The sequence below is a fragment of the Symsagittifera roscoffensis genome, chromosome 5, assembly GCF_963678635.1.
Source record: "Symsagittifera roscoffensis chromosome 5, txSymRosc1.1, whole genome shotgun sequence".
Lineage (NCBI taxonomy): Eukaryota > Metazoa > Xenacoelomorpha > Acoela > Convolutidae > Symsagittifera > Symsagittifera roscoffensis.
Window position 1 is genome coordinate 67,346,122 of NC_087066.1, and position 27,545 is coordinate 67,373,666.

At 41.3% G+C, this 27,545-nt stretch overlaps 3 protein-coding genes across 5 annotated transcripts in view; 1 reads left to right on the plus strand and 2 right to left on the minus strand.

The window, feature by feature from the left end:
- The window catches only part of LOC134845466 (glycogen debranching enzyme-like), a 643,946-nt gene that overhangs the window by 130,104 nt on the left and 486,297 nt on the right, over positions 1-27,545 (minus strand). The window lies entirely within an intron of this gene.
- LOC134845467 (serine/threonine-protein phosphatase 2A 65 kDa regulatory subunit A alpha isoform-like) overlaps positions 1-27,545 on the minus strand; it is a 525,354-nt gene that overhangs the window by 49,570 nt on the left and 448,239 nt on the right. The gene's annotated exons all lie outside the window — the stretch shown is intronic.
- On the plus strand, positions 144-12,148 carry LOC134845469 (neuronal acetylcholine receptor subunit alpha-5-like). The gene is made up of 5 exons (XM_063862362.1): positions 144-683; positions 9,888-10,026; positions 10,156-10,356; positions 10,506-10,943; positions 11,302-12,148. Exons 1-5 carry the CDS (start codon positions 444-446, stop codon positions 11,694-11,696), a joined length of 1,413 nt encoding a protein of 470 aa, XP_063718432.1. The 5' UTR covers positions 144-443; the 3' UTR covers positions 11,697-12,148.

A 27,545-nucleotide genomic window follows, 5' to 3' on the forward strand; every position in this document is an offset into this window, starting at 1 on the left:
TCTCCTTCGACATCCTCCAGCATTCTTTCATCATAAATAACATTTTTGGAGAAATATTTACCTACAAGGGTAAGTATTTGTCCTTATTAGATGGCTTATAGGCTTATTAGATGGCTTATATTTGTCCTTATTATATTGGTTTTCGTTGCCGGTCAGATGCATGCAGCTCAATAGATTTATTTTTTAAAATCCCCATCTATTTAGTATTCAACATTATCACATATTTGTTACCTTTTTTCACCATTATATTCACCTTAAGAAATTATAAAAAGTTCATATTGCAAATTTTCTATCATTGTACTGCAAAAATATTTGCGAACGAAAATATTTGAATTACCATGATAATATTACATATTAGAAAAAAATGATTATTTTTTGAGGGAAAAAAGTTCACATTTTTACCTAATTTTCGGTTCATCTATAATTTTTCATTCTTTTATCTAATGTACATGACTCTCCTGCTTTTCACTCTTTACTACTTATTAATCTATCTAACGAGTGGTCTCTGGATTCAAATGGTAGATGGCGACGAAATAGTCCCAACTAACGGCGTTGATGGGGAACAGAGGCTGCTGTCAAAACTCAGAAGCAGCATCCCATCCATGTGGCCGCCCGTAGATATGGTCAACAGAACTGTTTTCATCTATGTTGATCTATTCAAGATACAAGAGATCCGGGAAAGAGTAAGCAATAGGCGATAATGATAATACCCATTAAGTATGGAGAGTGGGCAAAAATTGACATCTACCCAGATTGACCAAAGTGCTTGTCTTTCACTTTCGATGCAATTCTATAGTACAGAAAAATTCATGAAAGGTCTATGATTATTGATTTTTCATATACGGAAATTGTATGACTATTCTTTTTTTCATAAACCCTTAAGAAGCATTTTTTGTTCCGACCATTTCGAAAACTTTAATTTTGTCTTCTTTTCGTTGTTTTGACCAAATTGATTTTCCGAGCTCTCCCAAAGCAATAAAAAGACCTTGCTTGGAGTAAAAGAAATACTGTGCCCAGGAAATAGTTTGAAAAAAAACGGGCCAAAAAGAGGCCGAATTGCTTCCCGCTCATAAATCCGCCCCTGCCTTTCAGTCGTGATTTTAGAAATTTCTCAGAATCAAGAAAAACAGATTTAAACTTTTGGCATTTTGTCTAAACTTGAGCAGATGATGCGAGCGATCAGGCTTAGAATAGGTTATTTCTGCCTAATTTAGGCCATCAAAATTTTAATTTACTCGAGTAAAGTATTTTGAATTTTTTAGCGGAATTAAAAACTTCAAAAATTCAAAAAATTTCAGCAAAAAAATAAATTTTCGAAATTTTTTAATTTTTTTTTCTTATTTTTTTCATTTTTCTTTGAAAATTTTTGTCCAATTTTAGTAATTTACAATAACTGCCGAGTGTTTATAAGTTTTTCATTTAGATCTTTTTATCACACCATGCAGAAAAAACGACACTTAATTGAAAAAAAACACACTTTTTTGTATTTTTAAGACTATGGTCGGGAAATTCTCTGCTACTTGCACAGTAACAGGCTAGCCTTTGTTTTAACTTAACTTCGTTAAACTCGCTAGTTTTTGGAAATTTAACTTATAATTAATTTTGCTTCTGCCAAGACTTTTACACTTTGCACTGCAAAAGAAAAAATGGTTTTCAGGTTAACCGTTTTGAGGTTGACATAGCTGAGTTTCTAGCTATAAAATGCAAAATCAGAATATTTTTTGTCTTTGTTGAACAGTTCTAAAAATTTGCAACTTCTTAATGTCAACTTTGGACCACATGTGAAAAATTATAGTAAAAAGAAGTATTCTACAACTTCATTTTGCAATAAAACATATTATCAAAAATCATAAAACAATCGCGATAGTGAAGTTCCCAATAATCAAATTCACAAAAATCATGATAACAGTACAATTGATAGTAATAGTTCATAATAATAATTCATCATAATAGTATTAATATAATAATATTATTATAATAATAGATCATAACAATTATAACCATGAAACCAGAGTGAAGCCATGAATGATCCGACTGCATTTACGGCCAATCAAAATATTTTTGTTTGAAAAATAGACGCATTATTGAAAAAAGTGACAAATGAAAACTTTTTTTTTTCATTTTTTGCTTCACCGTATTCTTCCACACGATAATGCGAGCTAGAGAGGGATGTATTTAGCGTATGTCTGAATCAATTTGGATAATTTTATGCATCCTATATATCGTGAGTAAATTATGCCAAACTGGCCAAACTAACAATTTTCAAAACCGCATAGTCTTATGAAGGGTAATCACAGATTAAAACTTTTTACATTTGAGCTCCGGATCAGAAAATCTGTGTCAGATGGTACAAAAAAATTACCGTGGAAATTTCTTAGCTAAACAGTCGAAAATTGACTTAATAAAAAAACCGGTTCAAGCATAAATATTCCGTTTTCTTCGAAAAATGGAAAAACAACGATTGTTGAGAAAGTAAAGAATATATATTGTTACAGATATCAGTTACTGTTTTCAATCGTTTCTTTTGCCAATAGTATTGACAGTCATGCAGCAAAAACCAAGTTTGTACGCAACATTAAAAAATTTTGTTGTCGTTGTTTATTTTCTCAAGAAGGTTAGCTTGATATGGCGCCAAACTAAGCTTTCCTGAATCGCAACTCATATAACTTTCAAGCAAAAGCTGCATTTTGCAGCATTTTTGCTTCCCAAGTTCTTCTAGTACACCAAATCTTGAAAATGCTTTGAATGGATACAACAGGAATCGCTAAAGAAGGAAAACGTCTTCAACTTTAAGATACTAACCAGATTAGTCGTGTCAGCCGTCATCTGAGCTCACTCTATTCGCGAACACTGGATTTCCTTAAGTTCAAAATAACGTGTAATTCCTCGGTTGCTCGCTTTTTCTTGCCGCGTTTAAACAAATTGTTTTGCTTCGAATTTCTCAATTCTTTCTTTACGTGTGAAATTTCTTTACTACTAATTCCAAACTTATGTATTTAACTGAGAGTTCCTTTAACATGGGATCACGTTTTGAGAAAGACATGTATTCCTCGATGCTGAAAAAGATTTCCGACACCAATGTGAGACAGATTTTCGATAAATTATTGACGGATCTGGGCAAAAAAGATGAGATTATTCTAGATCTTGCGAACAAAGTGGATGATTTGGAGCAAAGAGTATCTGCACAGGAAAGGTATTCTTCTAAGGATTGCCTAATTTTGGAGAACCTGCCAATAGTAAACAATCAGGTACCGTTGTCACATCAGGTATGCGATTTTTTGGCCCAATTTCTTCAGTATAAAACTAGCCCGAGTAATTTTAAAGCCTGTCACTTGCTTGGAACGTGGAAAAATATCAATTATCCCCCAGCTGTGATAGTTAAATTTTTATATTTTGGGGAAAAAAGTGAAATCTACAACAGAAAATCTTGGTTGGCTAACATTCGAAACCCGAATAACAACAAACAAATTTTTCTCAAGGAAAGGCTTCCACCGGCAGACCGTCTACTCAAACAATACGCTGATGATTTGGGTCTTGTAAATACCAGTCAGAATTGTCAGGTTAAAATGTTTAAAATGGAAAACAGAGGAATTTACAAATCTTTTCCCGTTAGTTCGAAAAAGGCGATTGATGATATGAAACACTTAGCGACTAAGAAATCTGACAAATTTCAGTCGAAAACTGGAAAATCTACGGAAAATTATAGTGTATCTGATTATGAAAGAAATACGACACCAATCAGAGCAAATAATATTCAACGGGAGGAGAATATTAAATCTATTCTGAAGCGATTACGTGACTCCCCAGAGCAAGAAGGAGAACAATTATTGGAGCAATTATGCAAAAACAGAAAAACTCTTTCAGAATATGTTGTAAATCCCTACGAGGAAGGTTCATAGTTATTCATACATTCTTGCATGCTCTATGGGGTTGGGATTGATGAAGCATACAAGAATGTTTGAGCGTGGCTTGCAAGTCAGCGCCTAATTTTTTCTGTTTCTTATTTTTGTTGATAAATGAGTAAATTATATTATCGAGAACTCCTAGAGGGGAGACAAGTGGGCGTATTAAATAGCAGTTTTCTTTTTTTCTTGAATATTAGATCTTTGCGATGTCATTATGATGAGTTAAAAATTCTTATTGACGACTTTGAGGTTAAGCCACCAATAATAGCCCTTTGCGAGACATGGCTAACGGACAATGATCCCTTATCAATTTATTCAGTTGAAGGCTACCAACCTATAATAACTACTAACAGAAAAGGTACTCGCGGAGGTGGTTGTGCATTTTTCGTTAGATCGGATTTAAAGGTGTCAAAATTGCAATTGGAATCAGATCTTGAGTTTCTAGCTATATCTGTTAAAAATGAAAAACATTCGAAAAATTTTATTGTTTTGTATAGAAAACCATCTTCTGCGCTAAACGACTTTTTTGAAAAGCTAGAATCTTTCCTGGATACGGTGGCTACTTGGAAAAACCAAACAATAATATGTGGTGATTTTAACATAGATTCACTTGATGCTTCAATCACTAGTGAGAATTTTTTGACATTAATGAACTCACATGGGTTTCTCCAACGCAACTTTAAATCCACACGTGTTACATCTTCAAGTCAGTCTTGTATTGACTATATCTTTACCAATTCTTGTTTGAACAAAATAAATACTTTAAAAACTGTAATCAGTGACCATTACTCAATTTTACGTGAAATTGATGACTTTAAAAGTAAAAATGACATAAAAACACAGAGCGTTTTCCGAAACATAAATCCATTGAAAAATGACAAAAACCTGGTGGATTTCCTTTTCTTACTACATGAAAAACTCAATAAAATGCAAAGTTCACTAAACGCTGATGAGCAGATAACTTACATTGTAAACAGCTTAACACGTGTTTTAGATAAATTTTGCCCATTATCTCAGGTGAATAATAAAGCAAAACCAACTTGGATTACCCAGGATATTAAAAAGCAAATGCAAAAGAGAAACATGTTCTACAAAAAATGGATAATTGATCCAACTCCGACAAATTTAGAGAAATATAAATTGTCCCGAAATTTAACCACATCGCTAATAAGAAATTCGAAACTAAAATTTTACCAACAAAAAATCGAAAAATCGAAAAACAATAAATGTATTTTTCAGGCATATAACGATTTCATACAAAGCAAAACATCTGCCAAAATAGAAGTTGAAGCTGATGTCTTCAATCAGTTTTTCGCACAAATTGGTAATAAATTAAGTGGTAAAAAAGTCAATCATAAAATTGCCTTAAGGCATGTTAAATCTATACCTAATTCAATGGTTTTTCAGGAAATAACAACAAAAGAAGTTTTTGATACAATTATTCTTATTAAAAATAAGGGGTCTTCAGGTCCGGATGGTATAAGTAATCAAATTTTGAAACTCTCGTCGACGGTTATTAGCGAACCTTTGTCAAAGTTATTTAATCAATGTATAAAGCAAGGAACGTTCCCGAATGCACTAAAAATTGCAAAGGTGCTTCCGTTTTATAAAGATGGTAATTGTCAACTACCAGAAAGCTATAGACCAATAAGTTTACTCAATTCGATAAGCAAGGTTTTTGAAAAGATCATTTTTGGCAAAATGTATAAGTTTCTAAGAAAATATCGAATTCTCACACCAGAGCAATACGGATTTCAACCTAAAAAAAGTTGCGCTGATGCTTTATTAGAATTTACCGAGTTCATTCGAGAAGTTATTGATAAACGCCGTTACGGTGAAACATTTTTCATCGATTTCCAAAAAGCTTTTGATACAATAAATCATGAGCTACTTATTCTTAAGTTAGATAAGTATGGAATAAGGGGTAAACTGAACAAACTTATCCGGAGTTATTTAACTGATCGCAAACAATATGTTACTTTTGACCAAAAAGAATCTCGAATAGAACATTCAACATGTGGCGTTCCGCAGGGTTCTGTTTTAGGACCTCTGTTGTTTCTAATCTTTATTAATGATCTTCCGATTGTTTGTAATACAATTAAACCAGTTTTATATGCAGATGATACAACTTTATGTTATTCAAGTACAATAAGGACAAATAAAATTGAAAACGAAATGAAAAATATTGAAAAATGGATTGATTGTAATGGCCTGACAATCAACTGTAAAAAGAGCGTTTTTATGAGTTTCGGGAAAAATGTTGAAATGATCAATGTATTTGGAGATAATTTTCAATCGAACTGCCAATTGCCTGTTAAATATTTGGGATTAAAAATTGACAATAAACTGAGTTTTAAGCAACATATAGGTGGCATTGTTAAAAAGTTATCAACTTTCTGTGGAATAGTTTACAAATGTCGTGAAGTTTTTCCGAAAGCAAGTCTTCTGTTGTTCTACAGAGCATATGCTCAATCCGTAATTCAATATGGTATTCTTATTTATGGCAATACATATAAAACTCATCTCGATTCAATTTTAAAACTACAAAAACGCATCACGCGGGCTATATTCTTCAAACGCAAATTTGAACCAATAACCCAATATATGAGTGAAAACAAAATTTATTCAGTCTTTAATATGTTTCTGAAGTCTCTCTTCAAAGAATTATTTGAAATTTTAAGATGCCCCGATAAGAATAGTTTTTTGAGTTTATCGAGCCTAGAAAGGCTTCCTCACACCCGCAGCAAGACTAAAAAACAAATTACAAATATAGCTTTTAAATCAAATGCCATGTATTCTCTCTTAAAAGTAGGCTAGCAATAGCATATAATTTTGTTTTTCAGAATAATTTACTTCCAAAAGATTTTTTCGAATTAAATAAATCAGAACTGAACCGTTTTCAGGAATCTTTTTTCCATAATTATATTTTTGATAATGAATTCTTACACAAACTGCTCTTTAATTGATGCCCACTCTGGAGACTTTATGTCTCTGCTCTTTAAGTTCTCGAGGTGTCCCACTCGATGAGATGAAATTCTCTTTGGGTCACCCTCCATGCCTTATAATAGTATTCGTTACTGTTGTAATGTAGATGGTAAATTAAATTAACAAAAAATTTCCCTAGCGCAGAAAAGTAGCCAGCAATCCTGAAATAATTTAATCAGTTCAGATCAAAAAAGAGTTCAAAAAACCCTTTTTGAGCTAGTGCTTACCCGTACCGAGTGCCCATGGATCCTAATCAATTATATTGTCATAATATGGTCACTATCCATCAAATTACAAAAAAAAATTATGCGAATATAATCCTAAGCTTTTTATGCCAATATAATCCATTATAATCGATCATTATCGATTATTATGGATTTTTGCGAGAAGTTAATCATGAAATTTACAAATTTTTTCAAAGTTATCTCATTTCTTGTTTAGAGCAGTGGCTACGTATTACGTTTCATAAAATTTTACATTTCACATTAAAATTTTTATTATTTGTGTCTCTACTTTTTCAATTCATTACACCCTCCTCCTACTTTAACCCCTCCCCCCGTTTACCACCCGCCCCCGTTTACCATGGATTATAATGGATTTTAAATTCAAAAATAATCAATTATTATGGATCATCTTGGCAAAAATAATCGATTTCTTTGTCAAAACTAATGAATTATATTCGATTATCGATTATAATCGATTATCTTGTGAATCCATTATAATTGATTAGAATCCACGGGCGCTCAAAGCGGGTAATGTTAAATAATTTTGAGATTTCCCATTTATTTAAATTTCCCACGAGCGAAAGTAAAACTGAATGCTTTTAGAAATTGGTTAGATTGCTGCTTTTCAGTTCTAAATTCTAGACAAACTAACAATTTTTCGTAAAACATGCTCATGAAACTGTATTAAACATGCAAAAACTGATAATCAAACATTGGGTTGTAAATTTTGATTACATGTAACCAGCAGGCCAGTAAACATTTCAAGTAAGCTGTTGTAGACCATAAAAAAAAGAAAACTCGCTGGTCAAAGATTACGCTAGGTATAGAAAGTGTGATGGGTTTCTATTTTCTAAAAAATGATTGCTTAAGGCAGCTGGTTCTGCAGTTTGACGAGTCAGGAGAACTTTTGGCTCAGACTAATGTTTTTGATCTCAGCCTCTTGGCTCACCCTTAGAACGTGACTGCCCAAAAAGTTCTATGTTTTTTAGCCGAAAAGCGCAGTTAGACTTTGAAATTTGCTCCTGCCAACAATGTGCTCTTTTTTGAAGACTAGCCATGAGCTTATATGTTCTGCTCTTTTCTGTAGGGAAACTTGATTTTTTGAATGTACTATACCGCATGTGAACTATCCATGCAGTTTTTTTTACAAAGAACCAGGCTGGAATTGAATTTTTGTTAGCTCCAATTATCCAAATAATGAAAAATGAATAGCTGTTTGTTAAAGTTTTCAGAAAAATTAAAAAAAAACTTATTTTTATTAAAAAGAGCTGTTGATTTTAATTGCTGGTCCAAAATTGACCGATAATCGTAAAAAAAAACATTTTGTACCATACATTTTGTAACCTGATTTCTGAAATACAATTTTTAAAATTTAGTAAGATTTACGCTAAGCTCAAATCCTCTTTTTTGAGCGAAACTTATCGACTTAAACCTACTCAAACCTACGTTTTAGACAGTGTCATAACAATTCGACATGGTTTCAGTTTGATCAGGTCTGTATAAAAATTGACGATTTGGACCTTCGATACCCAGAGTGTCGTATGCACAGCATCAAAATAAATTAACTTTGCGTACCAGCTGTGGAATCGAGAACAACTAGCTATATTTGCTTGTTGCGGAATCCGCAACAAAACAATGTGCCGACAAAATTTACGTTGCAGGTATTTTTATTACAGGTAAATGGAATTCACTTACATTTTGGAACATGTTTAAAGACTTGTCTCTGGAATCCAGGAACATACACACACAAAATTTTGCGCCTATCCAGTGCACAGTTTGGCCTCGTAATGACAGTTAATCGTAATTTTGTCTTAGATAAGACGACAAATTAAGAAACAAAACAACCGTTTGCGGTGCAAGTAGCAAAGAATGATCTTTCTTTACCCTCCTGTAAATGTAAGCCACCTCATTATATCTCTTATGTTCAAATTGTAGAAAATTATTTTTCTAAATAAATTTTTCCTTAATTAAGTTATTTTTTTGAAATTTTTTTGGTAATTTTAAATCTATAATTTTTAAATGTTAGTTAAAAAATTCTACAAACATCCATCAATTAAAAAATTTCGCTGAGTTTTCTCGTAGCTCTCTGACACTAATCGTATAGCATGTTCATTCAATCATTCAATATTGTGACTGCTCCTTAAAACCTTGAATAAAAAAAGAAAACCCTAGCGCTAACAAGGCAATGTGTAAAAATTGCCTAGCTTTTCAGTTTTTTTTATCTTGAAGCACAGCACTTTTATATTCGTTTTCTTTTTGTAATCATATACGATTAATGAAAAAAATTTGAACTTAAGAAAAAAACAGTTTTTTTTCAGTAGATTGAACGTGAAAACTTACTATTTGTATAATTATTATTTCTTTTGAACAAATTTAAGCTCTTGATTTCTCTATGAAATTCATTTTTGAGAATAAAAGCAGTATAAAAATTGATGTTCCTTGCCGCGTAATAACAGTAACTCTAATTTTACTTGTGTGCCTTTGTTATACTTTGAACAGTTTTTAGCGCACAACAATCTGGATTTTAGTAAACTTTCTGTTTCTGGTCATGTATGACTTGTTTTGAGCACAAAATTTTTGAAAAGTCTCAATTGCCAAATTTGTTTTAAAGGAAAAAGATAAACCTAAAATAAAATTTAGGTTTCAAGTTTTGGGAGGTTTGTTTTGCAGTTATTGTAAACATTCGTGATACGTTTTCATATTATGAAACCTTTATTGTTTTGAACGTTTTTGAAACATTGGAAAAGGGTTCTCGCATTTTTACTCATTTCAGCATGGATTGTGGACTGGCAAGTTTTTTGCCTATTATTACTACTATTCACCAAGTGCGCAGTGGAACAATAGCGAGTACAACAACGACACAGTGACGTCATTGTTTGTTCCTCGGGGAACTTTTTGGACGCCTGATATTAGTGAGTACAGGTGCAATGAAAGTTTTCACGGTTGTTTGAACCGTGACGACCGTATGATGTAATAAACCAGTTCAACTAAAAACTTCTTTTATTTTAAAATGAAGAGCCGTAGATTTGTTTATATTCTAGTTGTTCACGAGGCTTCCGATCTGAAGTATGAAGCTTTCGATAGACAGGTTGTGTTTAACTCTGGAATGATACTGGCATACACTTCTCTTATGACATATCAGATGAATTGCTTGTTTGACGTTTCTCAATTTCCATTTGATTCTCAGCAGTGCATAGCAACATTCACCACTCATGCCTCGCATCCTTGTGACTACAATTTGGGTAAATGAGGTTTTTTATAAACGTTTTCTGAAGTTGATAAACTGTTAAGCAAGTTTTACAATTAATTTAAAATGACCTTTGAGAGACAAATACGTTTTTTTTTTCATGTTTGTTTTCGGTACAAAAATTTTGTGTTGTGATAAATTCAGCTATTGAAAGCCAGTTCTTCCCACCTGATGAAAACAACATAACACACCTCCCTTTGATATACTTTGTCCCGAGTGACCAGTGGCAGCTCGAAATTCCAGTTGAAATTGAAATGGATCGACTAAAAGCAAAACTAGAAGATCAGTTTCGACCAGTTATCAGACTAAAGATTAATTTACAGCGGCGTCCTTTGTTTTACAAACTGGTTCTTGTCTATCCTTCTGTGATTCTGTACCTGTTATCACCCGTCACTTATTTCATTCCTCCGGACTCTGGGGAGAAAGTATCTTTTGCAGTGACCATTCTACTCACTGAAGTAGTCTCCTATGCGACTTTGGTAGATATTCTGCCTGCTAGTTCACTTAATGTGCCATATTTGGTCTACTTTTTGACAGCTGCTACCTTGCATTTGACGTGGAACTGCGTGACTGCTGTCATAGGTAAGTTAAAAATGTTTTTGCTAGGCTGAGGTGTCAAACCGTAAGTATATAGGATAACAAATTTAAACGTAGTTCATCTGTTTTGAAAGAGTTTTAAAGTGGAACTTATACCCTCAAGAACTCCACTACGAGCCCAAGCTTGGTTTTATAGCACAGCACAAAAGTGAGCTCGATCGCTTGTGATATCCACGAACACGTGTGTTATGATTTCATTTTTTCAATTACATGTCAGCTTGTGTCGCTATGTTCCACGGACAAAGGTCCACGGATTTGAAACTACAAACAAAAAAAACCGAGCTTGAACCACAAAGTCGTAAAGTCTTTTAATGAATTTTGCAGAACTTAATTTTTTTTTCAGTGGTGAATACTCATAAAAACTCTCCCGTCTTCAAATTGTGCTACTGGGTAGAGAGAATAAAATCCAGCAACTGTTTAAAGTACTTTGGATACGGAACCTTTGCCTCAAATTCATCATTCACATTAAATGGATCGAAAGATATCATTTTGACGAGTATTGCTGCGGCTGGATCGGAATCAAAGGGAGTTCAATTGAATGAACCTAAAGGCACCAAACAAAATGAACAAAGACATACAAAACAGCCAACAAAAGATGAAACCGAAACAGACAGCGATGCTTCTGCCTTAAAGTGGCGATATTTGGCAGCTTCCCTGAACCGAGTCTTTTTCTGTTTTCATGTTTTGGTCACTGTTGTTGTATTGCTTCTATTTTATTTGTTCATTGAGCCTTATTGAACAAAAATCCAGAAAAACCCTCATCCAGTGTCGGGTGCTCATCTTATTTTTTGACTTTATCGACAATATTCGCCATGTTTTGACGTTTTCGACCAAATACACTGATGCTTCGACCATTTCGGTTAAACTCCGGCTAGTTTGGACATTCTAGATCAAAGAGTGCTCGACTTGTCTCGACCCAAGCCAGATATGTTTCGACAGTCTTGGCCAAATTCGAGTTCGTTTCGACGTTCTCGACAGAAGAAAAATATGTTCCAGCTTAGGAAATGTTTCGACCGTTCTCGATGTAAGTTTTGAGTTTGCGCTTGGCCCAACCCTGCCTTCTTTTCAGTCGAGCAATGAAACTGTACTCAACTTTGAAAATCGAAATATAAAGTGAGCTCCTCGACCCGGGGTAACAAGTATTTGCAATAAAGCAATCCACCTCGACCATAAAATAATGAGTGCAGATAGTAAATAACCAAAATCAGAATTAATTTATGTATTTGTGCATAACTATCTCTGCTTGCAAGTTAAGTCTGACTGCAATCTCGTTTTTTGCTAGCCAATTGAGAATCCTTCATTCCAAATTTTGGGTGCTTGTTTCTAAAACGTCCCGTTATTCGAGCGTGTTTTCCCAGACTGCAAATGAGGTGAAAAGTTGGTCGGTTCATTTTGATACCCACACCCCCAAACATTTGATGATTCTTGTATTGTTACAGAAAACGAGACATTTTTTTTAACGTAGTTTCACACTTTTTTGAGCGTAGTTTCGTTCATTTCAAATCAAAAGAACAGTGTTCTAATTGAGTGCTTATATGAGTATTTATATCCAATTATATTATTGATAAAACTATCTCTACAAAACATTTCTAACTAATCAATCATGATCCATAACTAACACTTACAATTATTTGTTACGCTGAAACTATTCATAAATATAACTAAAAAAAATCAAAATCAAATATAACTTAGAAGACAGAAGTTCCTGATATCTGACTCGCAAATACCAGCATACACTAGATCTATTGAGACTAGGAGATAATAAGAGTAAGATTAAGATTTGTATTAGACTGAGAATTTGAGCGAATCTATCCGGCCGAAAATAACATAGCGTGACGAACAGACGATGTACTTTATCTGAAATTACTCAATGAGTGAGCCGCCCGGACATAAACTCATCTGGTGCGACCAAGGGTCTCAAACTAGACCTCAACAAGTTTAGATTTAGCAAATTCAATACAATAGAAAGCGATCAAAAATACATCAAAAAAGATTAGACGGTATAGAAAATGTTTAAGTACGTCTCTACGTCTCAATAAGTCTAATCCATTGCTTCAAACGATATGACAATCACCAGGTCAAACCCGAACAACAGAACGAGCTTCTATATTGTGAAATGACGCAGACTGCAACGACTATTCCTTGACAAAATTCTCAATGCAGAAAATTTTCATTCACTAACATGATATGAAATTACTTGGAGCAGTAGGATTCATAGCCAAGCAAAACACCTCTCAACGATGTATAACCACATTATATAGCATAATATCGACTGATAAAAGATACAAGTGTCGTTCATATCATTAAAATTTGCAGTAACTTAAAAAGTGTTGTAAAATTAAAATATATTCAATAAAATATACAAAAACTAGTTAGAAGATATTTTACAGTTAACTTTAAATTTATACAAAATACCTTGGTTTTTAGAGGTTTACACCATTATCTAAAATTTCCTTGTTCCTTCATTTAAAACATAACCAAAATCATTTAAAAACTAAAATCATTCAAATCCATAATTTTTAAATCAACTTCATTCAAAACTTATAATCTTTCAATAAAATTAAACCTTAAACTTGAGTATTGTCATGACTTGTCCTTTTTTTGTAATTATCTGAAAGTTCTTCAAACTAGATCATCAAGGCTATCCTTGGATCCTTAATTTTAAACTTCACCTTAAACTTTAATTTATTTAAAGAATATTTGATAATCAAGGTTTTCCTTGGATCAGTCAGAACAATTTCGTTCTCCCCGCCTCCTTTTAAAAAGTGTCTAACGACCTCAAACGTCAATTCACTCTCCAAACTTTATCAACAAAATAAGAAGAATAGAATTTTTTGAACAAATAACTATTCTAATCAAGATAAACAGTGAAGAACGTCGGTTACTCATCCTTGAGCCCCTCCTCTTAATTGACACAGGCTAAAAAAATAATAAACAAGCTAAGATCGATAATAGTATCTAACGATCTACTTGTGTTCTAACTATTCTTGAACCTCGTGGATTGATTTACTATTCTCCAACCCTTAATCACAAGTCACTACCTTAAGTAAGATTATATAAGTTTTTCTTAAAATAAATATTGGCCACTGAGAAAGTACAACATCATTCAAACGAAGTGATATACTCTCTCTCGAACCCGTCTATACTCGACAACCTATGACCAAGTTAGGATAACCTCACAAAAATTGTATAAACTAATAGTTTAGGAAATATAAAACCTAACCCCTGGATTTTGCAACCATCATCCTAACACTTATGTCAAGAGATAAATTAGGAAATAAACAAACAATAGTACTCCACAATTGTTTAATTCAAAAGAAAATTTACGATTTTGAATTGACACAAATATACGAGATTTGATTGATGACAAAAATGTGTTTCCGAATGAGATTATACAACACCATCATCTATAAATGGTAAACAGAGAAAAAAATCATACCTTCGTAAACCAGTACGACTCTATAATTGGAATCACCCAACAAGACGTATTGAAAGTTACACATTAAAACAGTGAAGTTCGAAGTGGTAAATGACTTGGGGGTTCCGATGATTAGGTTTTGTTTGAGTGCTGAGGATTGAAAACTGGTAACAAATAAATTTTCAGTGACAAATTCCATTATATTTAACACTCATGTTTTTTTCGGATTTTTTTTTCACGTACAATGATTATTTTTTTACAAAAAAATTCTAATTCGTAGTTGGATTTCTTATTTTCTTATCTATGGAATCATATAGAGATCATAAATCCCATCTTGTTTCAAAATTATGACTTCAAAAACACATTGTACGACCGTTTTTTCTAAACTAAAAAACAATGAAAAACTAAAGAATGACAGTAAACTTCGCTCCTTTGTCAATATGCTTCAGCGAGAGACCACAAATCAAGTTACGAATGTGGCATTTAATCCAAAGACGAATATTTGTAAGGCAAGCTATCGTTAGCTTATAATTTTGTATTTCATGTTAAGTCGTCTTCCTAAAATGTTATGTAATTGGTAAAGTGAAAAAGAATCTTTTTACGGGTGTTTTTTGATAAGCCAAAATTAATCATTGCAATGGCTCAATAATCCGGATAATTAAATTTTCGAGAGAACCCAGAGGATGAGACCAAAGCTTCTTTGACACAATTTTCAGTCATTTATAGGTCCACAGAAAATAGTTCAGACAGGATACCATATGAAAACACGCAACTCATGTTTGATGCCGTATTTAAAAACGATGAAATGTCTTTTATTTTTCACCGATCTAGCTCTTTATAATAGAATAAAAAAGGGCTCAACAAGCGATTACGGTGAAAATTGTTCAGTAAGAAAAACAGTTGTATTTTTTGATTAGCACTGGTGTGGCTAACTCATTACATTAAATACTGCGGCTGTTTTGAAAAATTGAAACTTTTGCTTGTGCTCTATTTACGACAGGTTTTGAATGACTTAAACAATGAAATTTTAGTTTGTGCATGTTTTTTCTCAATTGTTTTACCTCAAAGGAAGCAAAACTTCGACAGAAGCGCAAAATCAGTTATTTTTTAAATGATTCAATTGCTAAAAAATTATATGACCTGTGATCAAAAAAAGATAATTATCTCAAATTACACAAGCAAGGAAATGTTTTCCGCAGTGTTTGACTGAATGCGTGCTAAGTTTTGGCGCAACTGACCCATGATGATTGCAATCATCCCAACTCACTAACGGTTGTTGCAGAAGTAAGCCTCTTCGCGCTTTTTTAATCTCGTCTTAATGTGATATGCTCAAACTCTAATAGAATCGACCCGCAAGACGACAACTCGCAACAGAAAATAACCAACAAAAAGACAACTCGTATAAAGTGACAGTTAGCACAACTCGCAAAACGCGACCAATCGCATTAAACTTGTAGTATAATCCCACAATTAACCCTAAACTAAGATCCGTAACCCCCCATTGAATGTCCCTTAGTTTTATAAATATTCGAAACAATTATTGCGGAAATGCATGGGTCATTTTGTTCGTTTAACATTAGAAATTGAGTTGTGTTATTTGGTGAATCGCCATTATGATTTCTAAAGATGTTTCTATTTTATTGAAAAATGTTACAACTCAATGCAGGTGACCAGGTAAAACGAATCTTTGAGGATGAAAAAACTAAAGAAGTTCGATTAAATAAAAAAAAGCGTGATAACAAATTAAAATGCTCAGTCTTCCTTTTTTGAACTCTTTCAATTCGACATTCAATCAAATTCGTTTCAGAAGGGGTAAAATAGAAAATCTGTTGAGCGGGTATAGCAGTTTAATATTATATGCAAGAATCAGTCTTGATAAATACTTTTTAAAAAACTTCGAGCAGCTGAAAGGTCTGTAACGGCTAAAATATTATTTTTCCAAAAAGATTAAGGATTAAGTGCCATGCAAAAAGTAAAGGAGCGCGCGCAAAACACGCAGAATTCTCTTTATCAAATGGTGACATGCAAATATTGCTACAATTCTGTCGATTTCAAGACCTGTTCAACGCGAAATAGCCAATGGGTTTGCGTCAATGACTGTGGGGACATCGTAGTTTCCATGAAAATTCAGGCCACCCCAAGGGAGACAAAGTTTGGCAAATACTGAGGACCGTATAATCGTGACCGCCTTCGTGTGTTCACCATTGAAGAAGGGGACTGTGACCGATTTCTTGTTTTGCCGCTGGAAGGGGACCGTAGAAGAAGGGGACCGTAGAATCGTGACCGCCTTCGTGTGTTCACCATTGAAGAAGGGGACTGTGACCGATTTCTTGTTTTGCCGCTGGAAGGGGACCGTAGAAGAAAGGGACCGTAGAATCGTGACCGCCTTCGTGTGTTCACCATTGAAGAAGGGGACTGTGACCGATTTCTTGTTTTGCCGCTGGAAGGGGACCGTAGAAGAAGGGGAGCGTAGAATCGTGACCGCCTTCGTGTGTTCACCATTGAAGAAGGGGACTGTGACCGATTTCTTGTTTTGCCGCTGGAAGGGGACCGTAGAAGAAGGGGACCGTAGAATCGTGACCGCCTTCGTGTGTTCACCATTGAAGAAGGGGACTGTGACCGATTTCTTGTTTTGCCGCTGGAAGGGGACCGTAGAAGAAGGGGACCGTAGAATCGTGACCGCCTTCGTGTGTTCACCATTGAATAAGGGGACTGTGACCGATTTCTTGTTTTGCCGCTGGAAGGGGACCGTAGAAGAAGGGGACCGTAGAATCGTGACCGCCTTCGTGTGTTCACCATTGAAGAAGGGGACTGTGACCGATTTCTTGTTTTGCCGCTGGAAGGGGACCGTAGAAGAAGGGGACCGTAGAATCGTGACCGCCTTCGTGTGTTCACCATTGAAGAAGGGGACTGTGACCGATTTCTTGTTTTGCCGCTGGAAGGGGACCGTAGAAGAAGGGGACCGTAGAATCGTGACCGCCTTCGTGTGTTCACCATTGAAGAAGGGGACTGTGACCGATTTCTTGTTTTGCCGCTGGAAGGGGACCGTAGAAGAAGGGGACCGTAGAATCGTGACCGCCTTCGTGTGTTCACCATTGAAGAAGGGGACTGTGACCGATTTCTTGTTTTGCCGCTGGAAGGGGACCGTAGAAGAAGGGGACCGTAGAATCGTGACCGCCTTCGTGTGTTCACCATTGAAGAAGGGGACTGTGACCGATTTCTTGTTTTGCCGCTGGAAGGGGACCGAAGAAGAAGGGGACCGTAGAATCGTGACCGCCTTCTTGTGTTCACCATTGAAGAAGGGGACTGTGACCGATTTCTTGTTTTGCCGCTGGAAGGGGACCGTAGAAGAAGGGGACCGTAGAATCGTGACCGCCTTCGTGTGTTCACCATTGAAGAAGGGGACTGTGACCGATTTCTTGTTTTGCCGCTGGAAGGGGACCGTAGAAGAAGGGGACCGTAGAATCGTGACCGCCTTCGTGTGTTCACCATTGAAGAAGGGGACTGTGACCGATTTCTTGTTTTGCCGCTGGAAGGGGACCGTAGAAGAAGGGGACCGTAGAATCGTGACCGCCTTCGTGTGTTCACCATTGAAGAAGGGGACTGTGACCGATTTCTTGTTTTGCCGCTGGAAGGGGACCGTAGAAGAAGGGGACCGTAGAATCGTGACCGCCTTCGTGTGTTCACCATTGAAGAAGGGGACTGTGACCGATTTCTTGTTTTGCCGCTGGAAGGGGACCGTAGAAGAAGGGGACCGTAGAATCGTGACCGCCTTCGTGTGTTCACCATTGAAGAAGGGGACTGTGACCGATTTCTTGTTTTGCCGCTGGAAGGGGACCGTAGAAGAAGGGGACCGTAGAATCGTGACCGCCTTCGTGTGTTCACCATTGAAGAAGGGGACTGTGACCGATTTCTTGTTTTGCCGCTGGAAGGGGACCGTAGAAGAAGGGGACCGTAGAATCGTGACCGCCTTCGTGTGTTCACCATTGAAGAAGGGGACTGTGACCGATTTCTTGTTTTGCCGCTGGAAGGGGACCGTAGAAGAAGGGGACCGTAGAATCGTGACCGCCTTCGTGTGTTCACCATTGAAGAAGGGGACTGTGACCGATTTCTTGTTTTGCCGCTGGAAGGGGACCGTAGAAGAAGGGGACCGTAGAATCGTGACCGCCTTCGTGTGTTCACCATTGAAGAAGGGGACTGTGACCGATTTCTTGTTTTGCCGCTGGAAGGGGACCGTAGAAGAAGGGGACCGTAGAATCGTGACCGCCTTCGTGTGTTCACCATTGAAGAAGGGGACTGTGACCGATTTCTTGTTTTGCCGCTGGAAGGGGACCGTAGAAGAAGGGGACCGTAGAATCGTGACCGCCTTCGTGTGTTCACCATTGAAGAAGGGGACTGTGACCGATTTCTTGTTTTGCCGCTGGAAGGGGACCGTAGAAGAAGGGGACCGTAGAATCGTGACCGCCTTCGTGTGTTCACCATTGAAGAAGGGGACTGTGACCGATTTCTTGTTTTGCCGCTGGAAGGGGACCGTAGAAGAAGGGGACCGTAGAATCGTGACCGCCTTCGTGTGTTCACCATTGAAGAAGGGGACTGTGACCGATTTCTTGTTTTGCCGCTGGAAGGGGACCGTAGAAGAAGGGGACCGTAGAATCGTGACCGCCTTCGTGTGTTCACCATTGAATAAGGGGGACTGTGACCGATTTCTTGTTTTGCCACTGGAAGGGGACCGTAGAAGAAGGGGACCGTAGAATCGTGACCGCCTTCGTGTGTTCACCATTGAAGAAGGGGACTGTGACCGATTTCTTGTTTTGCCGCTGGAAGGGGACCGTAGAAGAAGGGGACCGTAGAATCGTGACCGCCTTCGTGTGTTCACCATTGAAGAAGGGGACTGTGACCGATTTCTTGTTTTGCCGCTGGAAGGGGACCGTAGAAGAAGGGGACCGTAGAATCGTGACCGCCTTCGTGTGTTCACCATTGAAGAAGGGGACTGTGACCGATTTCTTGTTTTGCCGCTGGAAGGGGACCGTAGAAGAAGGGGACCGTAGAAACGTGACCGCCTTCGTGTGTTCACCATTGAAGAAGGGGACTGTGACCGATTTCTTGTTTTGCCGCTGGAAGGGGACCGTAGAAGAAGGGGACCGTAGAATCGTGACTGCCTTCGTGTGTTCACCATTGAAGAAGGGGACTGTGACCGATTTCTTGTTTTGCCGCTGGAAGGGGACCGTAGAAGAAGGGGACCGTAGAATCGTGACCGCCTTCGTGTGTTCACCATTGAAGAAGGGGACTGTGACCGATTTCTTGTTTTGCCGCTGGAAGGGGACCGTAGAAGAAGGGGACCGTAGAATCATGACCGCCTTCGTGTGTTCACCATTGAAGAAGGGGACTGTGACCGATTTCTTGTTTTGCCGCTGGAAGGGGACCGTAGAAGAAGGGGACCGTAGAATCGTGACCGCCTTCGTGTGTTCACCATTGAAGAAGGGGACTGTGACCGATTTCTTGTTTTGCCGCTGGAAGGGGACCGTAGAAGAAGGGGACCGTAGAATCGTGACCGCCTTCGTGTGTTCACCATTGAAGAAGGGGACTGTGACCGATTTCTTGTTTTGCCGCTGGAAGGGGACCGTAGAAGAAGGGGACCGTAGAATCGTGACCGCCTTCGTGTGTTCACCATTGAAGAAGGGGACTGTGACCGATTTCTTGTTTTGCCGCTGGAAGGGGACCGTAGAAGAAGGGGACCGTAGAATCGTGACCGCCTTCGTGTGTTCACCATTGAAGAAGGGGACTGTGACCGATTTCTTGTTTTGCCGCTGGAAGGGGACCGTAGAAGAAGGGGACCGTAGAATCGTGACCGCCTTCGTGTGTTCACCATTGAAGAAGGGGACTGTGACCGATTTCTTGTTTTGCCGCTGGAAGGGGACCGTAGAAGAAGGGGACCGTAGAATCGTGACCGCCTTCGTGTGTTCACCGTTGAAGAAGGGGACTGTGACCGATTTCTTGTTTTGCCGCTGGAAGGGGACCGTAGAAGAAGGGGACCGTAGAATCGTGACCGCCTTCGTGTGTTCACCATTGAAGAAGGGGACTGTGACCGATTTCTTGTTTTGCCGCTGGAAGGGGACCGTAGAAGAAGGGGACCGTAGAATCGTGACCGCCTTCGTGTGTTCACCATTGAAGAAGGGGACTGTGACCGATTTCTTGTTTTGCCGCTGGAAGGGGACCGTAGAAGAAGGGGACCGTAGAATCGTGACCGCCTTCGTGTGTTCACCATTGAAGAAGGGGACTGTGACCGATTTCTTGTTTTGCCGCTGGAAGGGGACCGTAGAAGAAGGGGACCGTAGAATCGTGACCGCCTTCGTGTGTTCACCATTGAAGAAGGGGACTGTGACCGATTTCTTGTTTTGCCGCTGGAAGGGGACCGTAGAAGAAGGGGACCGTAGAATCGTGACCGCCTTCGTGTGTTCACCATTGAAGAAGGGGACTGTGACCGATTTCTTGTTTTGCCGCTGGAAGGGGACCGTAGAAGAAGGGGACCGTAGAATCGTGACCGCCTTCGTGTGTTCACCATTGAAGAAGGGGACTGTGACCGATTTCTTGTTTTGCCGCTGGAAGGGGACCGTAGAAGAAGGGGACCGTAGAATCGTGACCGCCTTCGTGTGTTCACCATTGAAGAAGGGGACTGTGACCGATTTCTTGTTTTGCCGCTGGAAGGGGACCGTAGAAGAAGGGTACCGTAGAATCGTGACCGCCTTCGTGTGTTCACCATTGAAGAAGGGGACTGTGACCGATTTCTTGTTTTGCCGCTGGAAGGGGACCGTAGAAGAAGGGGACCGTAGAATCGTGACCGCCTTCGTGTGTTCACCATTGAAGAAGGGGACTGTGACCGATTTCTTGTTTTGCCGCTGGAAGGGGACCGTAGAAGAAGGGGACCGTAGAATCGTGACCGCCTTCGTGTGTTCACCATTGAAGAAGGGGACTGTGACCGATTTCTTGTTTTGCCGCTGGAAGGGGACCGTAGAAGAAGGGGACCGTAGAATCGTGACCGCCTTCGTGTGTTCACCATTGAAGAAGGGGACTGTGACCGATTTCTTGTTTTGCCGCTGGAAGGGGACCGTAGAAGAAGGGGACCGTAGAATCGTGACCGCCTTCGTGTGTTCACCATTGAAGAAGGGGACTGTGACCGATTTCTTGTTTTGCCGCTGGAAGGGGACCGTAGAAGAAGGGGACCGTAGAATCGTGACCGCCTTCGTGTGTTCACCATTGAAGAAGGGGACTGTGACCGATTTCTTGTTTTGCCGCTGGAAGGGGACCGTAGAAGAAGGGGACCGTAGAATCGTGACCGCCTTCGTGTGTTCACCATTGAAGAAGGGGACTGTGACCGATTTCTTGTTTTGCCGCTGGAAGGGGACCGTAGAAGAAGGGGACCGTAGAATCGTGACCGCCTTCGTGTGTTCACCATTGAAGAAGGGGACTGTGACCGATTTCTTGTTTTGCCGCTGGAAGGGGACCGTAGAAGAAGGGGACCGTAGAATCGTGACCGCCTTCGTGTGTTCACCATTGAAGAAGGGGACTGTGACCGATTTCTTGTTTTGCCGCTGGAAGGGGACCGTAGAAGAAGGGGACCGTAGAATCGTGACCGCCTTCGTGTGTTCACCATTGAAGAAGGGGACTGTGACCGATTTCTTGTTTTGCCGCTGGAAGGGGACCGTAGAAGAAGGGGACCGTAGAATCGTGACCGCCTTCGTGTGTTCACCATTGAAGAAGGGGACTGTGACCGATTTCTTGTTTTGCCGCTGGAAGGGGACCGTAGAAGAAGGGGACCGTAGAATCGTGACCGCCTTCGTGTGTTCACCATTGAAGAAGGGGACTGTGACCGATTTCTTGTTTTGCCGCTGGAAGGGGACCGTAGAAGAAGGGGACCGTAGAATCGTGACCGCCTTCGTGTGTTCACCATTGAAGAAGGGGACTGTGACCGATTTCTTGTTTTGCCGCTGGAAGGGGACCGTAGAAGAAGGGGACCGTAGAATCGTGACCGCCTTCGTGTGTTCACCATTGAAGAAGGGGACTGTGACCGATTTCTTGTTTTGCCGCTGGAAGGGGACCGTAGAAGAAGGGGACCGTAGAATCGTGACCGCCTTCGTGTGTTCACCATTGAAGAAGGGGACTGTGACCGATTTCTTGTTTTGCCGCTGGAAGGGGACCGTAGAAGAAGGGGACCGTAGAATCGTGACCGCCTTCGTGTGTTCACCATTGAAGAAGGGGACTGTGACCGATTTCTTGTTTTGCCGCTGGAAGGGGACCGTAGAAGAAGGGGACCGTAGAATCGTGACCGCCTTCGTGTGTTCACCATTGAAGAAGGGGACTGTGACCGATTTCTTGTTTTGCCGCTGGAAGGGGACCGTAGAAGAAGGGGACCGTAGAATCGTGACCGCCTTCGTGTGTTCACCATTGAAGAAGGGGACTGTGACCGATTTCTTGTTTTGCCGCTGGAAGGGGACCGTAGAAGAAGGGGACCGTAGAATCGTGACCGCCTTCGTGTGTTCACCATTGAAGAAGGGGACTGTGACCGATTTCTTGTTTTGCCGCTGGAAGGGGACCGTAGAAGAAGGGGACCGTAGAATCGTGACCGCCTTCGTGTGTTCACCATTGAAGAAGGGGACTGTGACCGATTTCTTGTTTTGCCGCTGGAAGGGGACCGTAGAAGAAGGGGACCGTAGAATCGTGACCGCCTTCGTGTGTTCACCATTGAAGAAGGGGACTGTGACCGATTTCTTGTTTTGCCGCTGGAAGGGGACCGTAGAAGAAGGGGACCGTAGAATCGTGACCGCCTTCGTGTGTTCACCATTGAAGAAGGGGACTGTGACCGATTTCTTGTTTTGCCGCTGGAAGGGGACCGTAGAAGAAGGGGACCGTAGAATCGTGACCGCCTTCGTGTGTTCACCATTGAAGAAGGGGACTGTGACCGATTTCTTGTTTTGCCGCTGGAAGGGGACCGTAGAAGAAGGGGACCGTAGAATCGTGACCGCCTTCGTGTGTTCACCATTGAAGAAGGGGACTGTGACCGATTTCTTGTTTTGCCGCTGGAAGGGGACCGTAGAAGAAGGGGACCGTAGAATCGTGACCGCCTTCGTGTGTTCACCATTGAAGAAGGGGACTGTGACCGATTTCTTGTTTTGCCGCTGGAAGGGGACCGTAGAAGAAGGGGACCGTAGAATCGTGACCGCCTTCGTGTGTTCACCATTGAAGAAGGGGACTGTGACCGATTTCTTGTTTTGCCGCTGGAAGGGGACCGTAGAAGAAGGGGACCGTAGAATCGTGACCGCCTTCGTGTGTTCACCATTGAAGAAGGGGACTGTGACCGATTTCTTGTTTTGCCGCTGGAAGGGGACCGTAGAAGAAGGGGACCGTAGAATCGTGACCGCCTTCGTGTGTTCACCATTGAAGAAGGGGACTGTGACCGATTTCTTGTTTTGCCGCTGGAAGGGGACCGTAGAAGAAGGGGACCGTAGAATCGTGACCGCCTTCGTGTGTTCACCATTGAAGAAGGGGACTGTGACCGATTTCTTGTTTTGCCGCTGGAAGGGGACCGTAGAAGAAGGGGACCGTAGAATCGTGACCGCCTTCGTGTGTTCACCATTGAAGAAGGGGACTGTGACCGATTTCTTGTTTTGCCGCTGGAAGGGGACCGTAGAAGAAGGGGACCGTAGAATCGTGACCGCCTTCGTGTGTTCACCATTGAAGAAGGGGACTGTGACCGATTTCTTGTTTTGCCGCTGGAAGGGGACCGGTAGAAGAAGGGGACCGTAGAATCGTGACCGCCTTCGTGTGTTCACCATTGAAGAAGGGGACTGTGACCGATTTCTTGTTTTGCCGCTGGAAGGGGACCCGTAGAAGAAGGGGACCGTAGAATCGTGACCGCCTTCGTGTGTTCACCATTGAAGAAGGGGACTGTGACCGATTTCTTGTTTTGCCGCTGGAAGGGGACCGTAGAAGAAGGGGACCCGTAGAATCGTGACCGCCTTCGTGTGTTCACCATTGAAGAAGGGGACTGTGACCGATTCTTGTTTTGCCGCTGGAAGGGACCGTAGAAGAAGGGGACCGTAGAATCGTGACCGCCTTCGTGTGTTCACCATTGAAGAAGGGGACTGTGACCGATTTCTTGTTTTGCCGCTGGAAGGGGACCGTAGAAGAAGGGGACCGTAGAATCGTGACCGCCTTCGTGTGTTCACCATTGAAGAAGGGGACTGTGACCGATTTCTTGTTTTGCCGCTGGAAGGGGACCGTAGAAGAAGGGGGACCGTAGAATCGTGACCGCCTTCGTGTGTTCACCATTGAAGAAGGGGACTGTGACCGATTTCTTGTTTTGCCGCTGGAAGGGGACCGTAGAAGAAGGGGACCGTAGAATCGTGACCGCCTTCGTGTGTTCACCATTGAAGAAGGGGACTGTGACCGATTTCTTGTTTTGCCGCTGGAAGGGGACCGTAGAAGAAGGGGACCGTAGAATCGTGACCGCCTTCGTGTGTTCACCATTGAAGAAGGGGACTGTGACCGATTTCTTGTTTTGCCGCTGGAAGGGGACCGTAGAAGAAGGGGACCGTAGAATCGTGACCGCCTTCGTGTGTTCACCATTGAAGAAGGGGACTGTGACCGATTTCTTGTTTTGCCGCTGGAAGGGGACCGTAGAAGAAGGGGACCGTAGAATCGTGACCGCCTTCGTGTGTTCACCATTGAAGAAGGGGACTGTGACCGATTTCTTGTTTTGCCGCTGGAAGGGGACCGTAGAAGAAGGGGACCGTAGAATCGTGACCGGCCTTCGTGTGTTCACCATTGAAGAAGGGGACTGTGACCGATTTCTTGTTTTGCCGCTGGAAGGGGACCGTAGAAGAAGGGGACCGTAGAATCGTGACCGCCTTCGTGTGTTCACATTGAAGAAGGGGACTGTGACCGATTTCTTGTTTTGCCGCTGGAAGGGGACCGTAGAAGAGGGGACCGTAGAATCGTGACCGCCTTCGTGTGTTCACCATTGAAGAAGGGGACTGTGACCGATTTCTTGTTTTGCCGCTGGAAGGGGACCGTAGAAGAAGGGGACCGTAGAATCGTGACCGCCTTCGTGTGTTCACCATTGAAGAAGGGGACTGTGACCGATTTCTTGTTTTGCCGCTGGAAGGGGACCGTAGAAGAAGGGGACCGTAGAATCGTGACCGCCTTCGTGTGTTTCACCATTGAGAAGGGGACTGTGACCGATTTCTTGTTTTTGCCGCTGGAAGGGGACCGTAGAAGAAGGGGACCGTAGAATCGTGACCGCCTTCGTGTGTTCACCATTGAAGAAGGGGACTGTGGACCGATTTCTTGTTTTGCCGCTGGAAGGGGACCGTAGAAGAAGGGGACCGTAGAATCGTGACCGCCTTCGTGTGTTCACCATTGAAGAAGGGGACTGTGACCGATTTCTTGTTTTGCCGCTGGAAGGGGACCGTAGAAGAAGGGGACCGTAGAATCGTGACCGCCTTCGTGTGTTCACCATTGAAGAAGGGGACTGTGACCGATTTCTTGTTTTGCCGCTGGAAGGGACCGTAGAAGAAGGGAGACCGTAGAATCGTGACCGCCTTCGTGTGTTCACCATTGAAGAAGGGGACTGTGACCGATTCTTGTTTTGCCGCTGGAAGGGGACCGTAGAAGAAGGGGACCGTAGAATCGTGACCGCCTTCGTGTGTTTCACCATTGAAGAAGGGGACTGTGACCGATTTCTTGTTTGCCGCTGGAAGGGGACCGGTAGAAGAAGGGGACCGTAGATCGTGGACGCCTTCGTGTGTTCACCATTGAAGAAGGGGACTGTGACCGATTTCTTGTTTTGCCGCTGGAAGGGGACCGTAGAAGAAGGGGACCGTAGAATCGTGACCGCCTTCGTGTGTTCACCAATTGAAGAAGGGGACTGTGACCGATTTCTTGTTTTGCCGCTGGAAGGGGACCGTAGAAGAAGGGGACCGTAGAATCGTGACCGCCTTCGTGTGTTCACCATTGAAGAAGGGGGACTGTGACCGATTTCTTGTTTTGCCGCTGGGAAGGGGACCGTAGAAGAAGGGGACCGTAGAATCGTTGACCGCCTTCGTGTGTTCACCATTGAAGAAGGGGACTGTGACCGATTTCTTGTTTTGCCGGCTAGCGAAGGGGACCGTAGAAGAAGAGGGGACCGTAGAATCGTGACCGCCTTCGTGTGTTCACCATTGAAGAAGGGGACTGTGACCGATTTCTTGTTTTGCCGCTGGAAGGGGACCGTAGAAGAAGGGGACCGTAGAATCGTGACCGCCTTCGTGTGTTCACCATTGAAGAAGGGGACTGTGACCGATTTCTTGTTTTGCCGCTGGAAGGGGACCGTAGAAGAAGGGACCGTAGAATCGTGACCGCCTTCGTGTGTTCACCATTGAAGAAAGGGGACTGTGACCGATTTCATGTTTTGCCGCTGGAAGGGGACCGTAGAAGAAGGGGACCGTAGAATCGTGACCGCCTTCGTGTGTTCACATTGAAGAAGGGGACTGTGACCGATTTCTTGTTTTGCCGCTGGAAGGGGACCGTAGAAGAAGGGGACCGTAGAATCGTGACCGCCTTCGTGTGTTCACCATTGAAGAAGGGGACTGTGACCGATTTCATGTTTTGCCGCTGACGGGGACCGTAGAAGAAGGGACCCGTAGAATCGTGACCGCCTTCGTGTGTTCACCATTGAATAAGGGGACTGTGACGATTTCTTGTTTTGCCCGCTGGAAGGGGACCGTAGAAGAAGGGGCCGTAGAATCGTGACCGCCTTCGTGTGTTCACCATTGAAGAAGGGGACTGTGACCGATTTCTTGTTTTGCCGCTGGAAGGGGACCGTAGAAGAAGGGGACCGTAGAATCGTGACCGCCTTCGTGTGTTCACCATTGAAGAAGGGGACTGTGACCGATTTCTTGTTTTGCCGCTGGAAGGGGACCGTAGAAGAAGGGGACCGTAGAATCGTGACCGCCTTCGTGTGTTCACCATTGAAGAAGGGGACTGGTGACCGATTTCTTGTTTTGCCGCTGGAAGGGGACCGTAGAAGAAGGGGACCGTAGAATCGTGACCGCCTTCGTGTGTTCACCATTGAAGAAGGGGACTGTGACCGATTTCTTGTTTTGCCGCTGGAAGGGGACCGTAGAAGGAAGGGG

What these genes read in the sequence shown, in the direction of transcription:
- LOC134845469 (XM_063862362.1), top strand. Translation starts at nt 444, where the DNA reads ATGTACATGACTCTCCTGCTTTTCACTCTTTACTACTTATTAATCTAT. An exon ending in TACAAGAGATCCGGGAAAGA is followed by an intron (nt 684 to 9,887) that starts GTAAGCAATAGG and finishes TACTCATTTCAG; the next exon opens with CATGGATTGTGGACTGGCAA. An exon ending in CTGCGTGACTGCTGTCATAG is followed by an intron (nt 10,944 to 11,301) that starts GTAAGTTAAAAA and finishes TTTTTTTTTCAG; the next exon opens with TGGTGAATACTCATAAAAAC.